Below are 9,692 nucleotides of genomic sequence, written 5' to 3' on the forward strand. Positions count from 1 at the left end.
TAGAGCTTGTTATAAGAATTAAGAATTAATTTTAGGTCAATTTGTGATGAATATGTCATAGTGCATATGTACAACATATCCAATTAACTAAAGATGCTACAATCACCTGCCATTTTTGGTCTTAAGCTCCTCTTCAGACTAGGATTCTAAAGCTTTCTCTCTTGTGCTTTTTCTGCATCAGAGTTGTAGCCAATGGAAAGCATGCATCATTAATCAGCCACAACTAGGAGGGCAGTTTTGGTACACAAAAATAGGTTAGAATAGTTATAAGGGCAGTTCAGATGCTACTGCTTGAATGGAGACAGTAAGGAGACATTACCAGATGAGAACTTCAGCAGGTCTGATATCTAAGTGTGTTTTTTTAGCTGGAGCATCCACAAGTCGCACCATTCCGGGGGTAAAATATATCACGTAGATGTAATAATCTGATGAGTCCTAGCAAAACTACTCATGAACATACACCTACACACGGAAATTGGACATAAGATTACACAAAAATAGCACATTTGAATCGATCATCATATTCACTTCTTGCCACCGCTTATAAAAGAACAGGAAAAAGATGGAATTTGTCGTTTGTTAAATATCATCTTTTGTTAATGAAGCGTAACTAGAAGCTAGAACTAATCCTACACAGCAGTTTCAAGAAGTAATATCTTTTACCAAGACATTCACAAGGAAGCAGAAGCCATTTCAGGAACAGATAGAACGCTTTCTGCTTCAAGAACAAGCAGCCTAACCAAATTGATCATTCGTTTTGTTTTAGGGTCGGACACAGCTTGAAGCCTTGGGATCTAGCATCATTAGGGCAATATGCCAAAACATTATGCTATTTGTAACTATTTTTTATTTTCAAATAAAGTTCTCTATTAACATCAATTTCATCGCTAACCAATATCACATTTGAGACTTCATAAGCCCTAATACGAAGATATACCAAATATTGACCATGGGTGGCATATTTTGCATGAATTACTGTAAGTAAAGAGAAGCTAAATGTTGATTTATACATCCTAATTCCTAACAGCTAAATCTCAAAGAATTTAGACTGCAAGCCACTATCCATAATCGTGTTTGAAACTCAACAATGACGTCATGTGCCCTCCTAAAACATACCTCAGAACTAATGATTATTTTTTGTCTAATTTGGTGATTGAGATATCTTAGGGTCAGGGCGGAACTATGATGGCCCCAACAGGGTCCTGTGTACCTGCTCCACCGATTTGCGCAAATAGATTTTTTTTGGGGGTATGAAAGGTGCAGATGCTGAACTTTGAGGGGTGCCCTTGGATATAAGAAAATACAAGGGACATCAACCAAAAAACCGAAAAAGTCCCTCGAAATGAACCAAAAAACTTAAAAAATCGATCAAAATCAACCATAAAACTTAAAAAATTCCTCAAAATGGTGGAATTTGGCTAAAGACATATCAAGCGACTTTGAGGGCCCTTGATCCTCCTTAAAAATCCTGGGCCCACCCCTGCTTATGGTGGTAACTGGTCGCATGAAAATACAAGCAAAAGCTTGAAGAAATGAGAAAATGAGAACTTTCACTTAATCATGCATACCATTGACTGACCTCAAATCTCATCCTGCAAGTTCACTTATGGGTGGTCGATCCATCACATTAGATGCAGCTGTTGCATTTCTTTGCAGTTGAGGGTCTATATCTGGCAATTTGGGAATCTGAGGACAGGAAAACCGTTAAAAAAGGGTAGCAACAAACCAATATATGTTACTCCGGAAGAGAGACATAACCATAAACATGTACCTGTGCCAAAACATCAATTGTTCTACGTAACAGGCGTGCTAGATCTCCTTCATCCATTGCACAATCCATCATCATTTCCCTCCAAGTAAGACCAGATGCCCAGGCTTCAACCATGCCAGAAAACTGGCTATCCAAACAACAAGATATCTGCATGCCACATCATACAAAGCATCTTCTTTGTTATATATAACTGAAAGAGAGAAAATTATAACATCCAACGGACGAACCTTCACATCATGCTTTTCTTGAAGTTGTAAAAGTGATCTTCTTTGGTCATCAAGAAAGTTGATGATGTCTAAAACGGCAGTAGAAGGCTCATAAATATAACTGCACGAATTAAATCGTGTGAATACATGCCCCCAACATTTCTCACATTTGGCCAAGTACTGAAGTCGAAATTGTAACTTAAAGAAGTTGTAAAAAGATAATTTGAAAGCCAAAAACGGAGAAAAGAAAAGCATTTACATGCTTACGCACTTAAAATCATATAAAACAACTCAATCAAAGTACCAAAAATAAATGAAACACCTGTTATTTTTTGAAGGTCTAACTTTGATTCCTTCAGAAACAATGCTTCCACAAACAGCAGCTAGCTGTGCAGGTTTAAGATTTAACAAAATTTTATTTCTAAGAACCATTGCAATCCAAAGTTCATTCTCCCCTCGAAGAGCAGCAGCAGTTTCACCAAGAGGAAATATCACTTGCGTATTGATATCCAAAGCCCTTATTTCATGTATGACTCTGCTCACCTGTGAAAAGTAGTTCAGCAGTCATCACAGATCGAACTGATAACAATAACAATCAATGATAATATAATTTGCAACACCACCAGAAAAATGTGTTCAGATTACCTGCAAAAACTCCTTCCACCCAGATGGTTCAATTTGCTCTATACGTGTCATCAAGCGATCTGATCTAGCTTTTAGACGTCTGATCTTTTCCTCGGTGAACTTAGCCATATCCACTATCTTCTTATATTCTTTAAAGCCTTCTGTCCTAGCTATTCTTTTCTTCAATTGAGAAACTTTATTCCGCTGATTCTTGTAAGCTTCTACTGTATCGTAGTATGCTTGCGAATATTGCAGAACCTAACCAACAAGAAAATAGAAGACTCATATGTGAACAAACATCTTTCATGCATGACGCTATGATCTATATATGATAGTAATGTTAAGTCCAATATCATGGCCCAAATGGTTCTTAGACTTTTAGTGAAAGATTTAATCATGTGCCCAACCAAATGTATATTGGCTAGAAGATTAGTTTTGTAAGTATCATAATAGGAATTAACACAAGCAAAAACCGGTGCTTATTACCTCATTATCCTCAGAAAGACTACTTAAAACAGGGACATTTAAACTCCAGGACCATGTCTCAAGTGACCCTTCCATGGACCATATGCCTCCAAGTTCAGATTGGCTGAGCCTCTGCCACTGCATTTCCTCCTTTTCTAGAAGAATGGTCATTATTTCTCGAGGTAAAGCGTCACCATTAGTCAAACCAACATTGGGGAAGCCTGTTCTATATACTGTCTTAATACACCTTTCAGTGAAAAGATACCATGTGTTATCAGAACCAAGAGCGACACCATAAGATGGTTTCGTATCAAGTTGCTTTTTAAGGTCATCAGCAACACCTTCAGCTGTTACTTTTAGAGTAAAAGAATCATTCTCAACAACCTGCAAGTAGCAAAGTAACTAGACATTTAAGATGTGCTGTTGAACAAGTACAGTAAAAAGAAATCTCATGATGCATGGATGTGACATGAACTAAAAACCTTAGAAAATATTTACTATAAATTGAGGGACAAGTTTTGATATATAAAGAAGGCATGTGCAAGAAAACGTACCATATTCTTAAGTTTTGAACCATTCATGGAATCAACATCACCCAAATAAACAGCAGGGACCAAATGTTTAACTCCAGCACTATCATGATACTGCAAGCACAAAAAAGGTAGATGTCCATCTTCCAAATTTTGCAGCAACGGTCTCAAGGAAGACATTCTTTCCATTTCCATCTTTCTACGGAGCTCTGTCCGAACACGCTTTTGTGCCTGAGAAAGAGAGAAAACAATTGTCCACAACAATTAAGTAGAAGAACACACGCATCTTGTCTATAACTTGATGAGAATAATTTAATATTTAAGAGAACTTCACAAATGAGGTGAACAAACCCCTAAAGTGGGGCATAAATCCCCATCTACTGTATTTCATTGAGGGAGATAAAAGAATCTTATCGATAAAGTAAAGAGCTAAAGAGGCAGACTTACTCTGAGTTCGTCCTGCAAATCTGCCATTTCTTTGTATGCTGAATTTGATAAAATATTCTTGCTCTTCCTGTCAATAGCTTCATCACTGATTTCGGAAGTCAAAATCTCAATCTCCTTTTGTATTTTATTAAGCTCCTCTTGTGCAGCAACCATAACATTACTCCCTACATAATTTCCAAAACTCTGCTCAACCAATTTCCTTGCTTCTTCTAGGGTGCGTCCAACTCTAGAAACTTCTGTACCATCTGCTTCATTTAGTCTCTGAGTAACTTTTGCACCCTGCCTCGCCCAACACTTATCAGTGTACATGTCACCAAAAAGATAACAAGAGAAAGATCACAAATAGTTTGGCATACATACCGCAAGAAGATTAAGAACCATTCCATATGATGCAGTAAACTGTGATACGAGGGGTTGTAGCCCAGCAAAAAGAAGTTTGCAACAATCTTCAGCTCCTTCGTAGGGAGTCTGAACAACGACCACATGACCCCTTTTATCTATGCCTCTGCGTCCAGCACGACCAGCCATTTGAAGCAGTTCGTTGGTGGTTAATTGGATGCGTCCACTTTCACTCCTCTTGCTGAGTGATGAAATCACAGCTGTCCTTGCAGGCATGTTGATTCCAGCAGCAAGCGTTTCAGTAGCAAAAACAACTTTAACAAGTCCTCTTTGGAACAACTCTTCTATAAAAGATTTCCAAAGAGGTAGACAGCCAGCATGGTGAGCTGCAACTCCTCGAAGTATCCCTTTTACAGCTGATTCCCTGACAGCATCAGGATACTTGAATCGGAACCTTTTCAAAGCCAAATCAACTTCACTTGTCTCAAACTCATCTAAAAGCTTGCAGTCATCAAGATACTGGACTGCTGCATCACAACCTTTCCTGCTAAAGATAAACCAAACTGTAGGCAGCATGTCCCTTGTTTTAAGATGCGACAATGTATCCATTACTTGAGGAACCTGAAATTTTAGAAAGTCATTGTAGATTATGCCAGTCAATCTTCAGGGACTTGATAAGAAACAAATAACAGAGAAGTGAAATCATACTTGTGAACGACGAACGTTGTTTCTGTCATTCTTTGAAGGAGGTGATACATCGTTCTCAAATTTTCTTGAGTTCCTCCTTCTAGGCCTCTCGTCCTCATATGACTTGGGTCCCAAGGAATTAAGTTGCAGATAGTTGAGTGATAGCTTCCTATTCCAGATCATCAAAAAATTCCCAATCGTCACATGTTGAAAAATACGATTGTAATGGATCATGTATAAATATCTTGGTTTTCTTGCTTCCCAAGTGCAAAGAAGGTTTTTCTTTTTCTTTGTGTGTGTGTGGAAAGAGGGATAAAAAAAGAGAAAGAAAGCCGCGTGGGGGAAGGGGGGGGGGAACTTCAAGGAAAATGTGACCGAAGAACCACAATGCAAAGTTACTCATGTTTAAAGGTCTGAAAGTGCAACTGAAGCAAACAAAATTCCTTCTCAAGTCAATGAGACGTACACTTTCATCTTCACAATGGTTGCTAATAAATGAACCTGTTTCGTAGCCCATCAACAATATTAATATGAAAATCATCTAACATGACCAGTAAAAAATGATGATAACTGTTTGAACCCAATAGTTGTCGGAAGTATCTAGAAGTTACTATCCAGCTCATCCTTCGGTCATAGGGATCAATTTCTAGTCGCATAGCTTCATAATAATTCTGTAAAGCTTCCGCATAATTTCCTTCGGATTGAGCTGACATACGTTACGGATTTCTAATATGGAAAGATACAAAATAGAACTTATAAAGCAAAAGATAATAGAAATGACTAGTCTTAGCTTAAGCTTGTTCTGAAAATTGTTCGTCTAAAGAGTAACCGAAAAAAGAAAAGAAAGGAAGAAACACTTTGAATGTTATAATGGGCACAATAGATTGTATCAGCTAATTAACATCTTGCATGACATAAAAGCACCAAGAAACACTAAAAAGGCAGAAATAATAAGAGATGCCCTTATATGCTTCACATAGGAGGATGACTACCATATAAAGAAAACTCGGTATATTGTCAACTGCCACAGAAATTGCATGAACTGAACATCAATCAGTTCCAAAAATAGTATGTGCGGGTATGGAACCGTTAGCTAACCAAATGGGTTGCAGAGTTACCTATTCATGCTGGTTCCTGTCTCATTGAGAAGGGGAAGAAAAGCTGTTTTGGTGGAGAAGTGCCATATCAGAGGAACTGGACGCTTTGATGATGCCACCAGCTCTGTTCTACCATGAATCTAGAACATAAAAATTCAGTGATTTAACAGACGAATTACATTAATAGAACCCCGGGAATAAACATGTCTTATACTTTGGGGAGCTTCCTAGTTCCTACAACTAGAAATCTCTTTATTTCATTCCATAAAAATACAGTGATGCAACCATATAATTTAGGGCTGAAAATCTTCCAACATCCACAATAACAACAAACATAACACTAGGATGTTATCATTAATAAAGCACTATACCTGATTGATCCAACCCGATAATTCATCCGGATTTGCTACTGTTGCTGACAAGCATATAAGTTGAACTTCTTTTGGGCAATAAATGACCTATAAACATATGTGCACACAGTTAGACTACACCCAAGGGTTAGTTGCTATTACAAAATTAGGACAGGGAAACCACGCACTATCTCTTCCCATACTGTACCCCGAGATATGTCACTTAGATAGTGTACTTCATCCAAAACAATCACATCAACATGGAATAGTCCACTTTCTGATGACATAATTCCAACACTGCACCCAAAAAGGAAGGATACAATACAAGTAAGATGCATGCCTTGGTAGGCTCTGTTTGAAGGAAATAACAACGTTGGCCAAAAACTAGTAGCTCATGAAACGTATGAAGAACTTACACCGTACACACCTCTGATATAACATGTTTCTTAGGATCTCAGTGGTCATAATTAGAACTTGAGCATCCCTATTGATGGCAGAATCTCCGGTGAGAAGACCAACATTGTCCTCACCGAATGCATCACTGTAAAAGCAAGAGCCAGCGATCATTTTCTAAAGAAATGAGTGAATCGAATAAATAATAAAAATTACATTTAAGTTCTCTTTATTTCTAACTTCCATCATTTGCTTAGATGTAGAAATGCTTAATACCAGAACTCGCGGAATTTCTGATTAGATAGTGCCTTGAGAGGAGTAGTATAGAATAGTCTCCTTCCTCTAGCTACTGTAGCAACAGCTGCAGCCTCAGCAATCAAAGTTTTTCCTGCACTTGTGGGTGCAGAAACTACAACCGAAGAACCTCTCAAAAAAGCTTGAATTGCTAACCGCTGCACAAAATCAGCATAAACTATAGAAATGAGATAAGAAAAAAAAAAACTTTATGCATACCTTTTATTGTTTTAGCTTAACCAAAGGATGTATTTAGTTTGATTTGTACAAACATACTTATTTACTGGCCAACAACTTGAATGGGGTCACAGTAATTTATTTAATGATTAAGGGGCTGTTTGGTTGTTTTTCCATTAACCTCTGTATGAATTAAGCTAAATACTTGTATGTTTGGTAGGCTGAATAAACAGTCTGAATGACAAAAATGACTATTTTACCCCTCAGTCTAGGTATAAGAGGACTCCAAACCCTTCCATTTATCTGCCTTACAACTGGTCATCATAATCTAACCCTCCACCCTTCTTTTAGTTGAAGGCATCTTCATTGGACCCGGTTCGCCTACTCATCACCTCTCTCACCACTCAGCGATTGAACAAGTGAACCACACTTACCCCTATGGAAAGACTCTTTTAACACATACAACTTGATTTGGCATCAGCAGTGAAATTATTTGGGATTCATCTAGTCCAAATACCAACCTATCAACATAGTCTTAAATGTCCACATGGTAGGATGCAAAATCTTTATGGCATTATCAAAGTATCTATACTCTTTCATTTGGAGTGAAGCGTCTGGATATTACTGGTAGTATGATATATGTAACAGCTTGCATCTTATCTAAGCCCTTCCACATTCAGTACAGCCACAAGCAAAAGTCACATACTTCCTTTTAGAGGTATCAAATCTATGAGGTGAACAGAAGATACTTGGGTTCAAATTCTTCACATTTAGTTCATTGAAAGTAACCTTTGAACATGCAAGTCATCATAACACACATATGTTACTGACCTTCAATTCATATTATAAAAGATTATTCCAAATATAAGAAACAGATTTGTTCACATAACTTCAATTCATATTATAAAAGATTATTCCAAATATAAGAAACAGATTTGTTCACATAACTTCAATTCATATTATAAAAGATTATTCCAAATATAAGAAACAGATTTGTTCACATAACCTCGACCAAGTTTTGGATTTAATCAAACATCATAATGTGTCTTGTCTACGTGCTGGTCACTGAAATTAAATGGAAAATACTCTACATAAATTGTCTAACGAACAGGCACATAGCAAGATTTGGATATCATCACTTAAACATGGGTATTTCCATCATAACTTAGAGAGATGGTTTACCAAACATTTACCGGTAAGCGCTTATAGGCAAGAATCATCATTCATCACCTTCGTTCACCTTGTTAGTTTACATCATTGGCCATCAAAATGGATTGTCGTAAACGCAAACCGAATAAAAGTATTCTCCGAAACTTACCTGGTAAAATTGCCTCTTACAGAATAAGAATCTCTTTCCTTGCCATGCTTACCAGATTAACGTTCGGTAAACGACCCCTTGGTAAAATTATCATACACCGAATGCAAAATTGGAAATGTAGTAGCAAAAACCACCTGAAATTTGTCAATTCGAAAGTTGTAAACGGAAGCAAGCTCATCAACATCGATAATGCCATCACCATACTCCTTCACATCATTACGAATCCTCTCAATTCTTTGCCACTTGAACTCCTCAAAACGAGACTTGCTATCATCACCTTCCAAATCATCACTCTCGACCTCATCTTCGTCATCCTCTTCAATTTCCTGACTAAATTCACCAACCACTTCATACTCCTCCGCTGCTTCCTCGTCATCTTCATCATCCTCATCAGTATCTTCAGACACCTGAGACTCCCCAACTGAAAAATCCGATTTGGGGAACTTGTAATTACTTGGAAAAGGAAGGTGTTTTTGGTTGCGGTTTTGAAAGGAATTGTGGAAAGAGAAAGGTAGGGTTCTTCGGGAGGGAGTTGTGAATCTGAAGTAACGATGAAGAGAGATATGAAGTATAGGGATTTGAAGGGAAAGTGGGGAGAGGATAAAGGAAGAAGAAGAGTACGTGTTCATGGCGGGACAGATTAGGTTGTAGCGTCCAACCATAACAGTTTCAGTTCTGGTATGGTGATGTTGTTAATCGTCGTCGTTTCGAATCTTGAGTCTTACGGAGAGAAGTCAACTGTCAACCCAAAATATATGGGCCCAAATGTCAAGACCCACTGGACCTTCTTAATGCTGTTTTTTATGGTCAAAGTGATAAAAAAATTTGATGGATTGTTTGTCTATTAAGTATTAACCTATGTATTGTGTTTAATGTGATTTGATGGATTGTTTGTTTACCTTTTTATAGTTTCATTAAAAAGCAACTTCTGAATTGTTAAGAGGTGAATTTTGTTTGACAAAAAAAAAATCTGTTTTTTAATGGTTCTAAAATC

General features: G+C 37.5%; 1 protein-coding gene across 1 annotated transcript; it reads right to left on the reverse strand.

Moving 5' to 3' along the window:
* Positions 1-235: 235 nt before the first annotated feature.
* LOC112528493 (DExH-box ATP-dependent RNA helicase DExH15 chloroplastic) lies at positions 236-9,327 on the reverse strand. Its single transcript, XM_025139523.1, has 17 exons — positions 8,833-9,327; positions 7,186-7,361; positions 6,944-7,057; positions 6,705-6,813; positions 6,538-6,624; positions 6,188-6,306; positions 5,091-5,238; positions 4,404-5,003; positions 4,044-4,322; positions 3,621-3,827; positions 3,088-3,450; positions 2,623-2,859; positions 2,300-2,520; positions 1,999-2,098; positions 1,772-1,918; positions 1,580-1,686; positions 236-462 (listed from the first exon to the last, which is right to left on the reverse strand). Exons 1-16 carry the CDS (start codon positions 9,325-9,327, stop codon positions 1,588-1,590), a joined length of 3,501 nt encoding a protein of 1,166 aa, XP_024995291.1. The 3' UTR covers positions 236-462; positions 1,580-1,587.
* Positions 9,328-9,692: the final 365 nt, after the last annotated feature.

Source organism: Cynara cardunculus (genome assembly GCF_001531365.2).
Source record: "Cynara cardunculus var. scolymus isolate 2C chromosome LG 15, CcrdV1, whole genome shotgun sequence".
Classification (NCBI taxonomy): domain Eukaryota; kingdom Viridiplantae; phylum Streptophyta; class Magnoliopsida; order Asterales; family Asteraceae; genus Cynara; species Cynara cardunculus.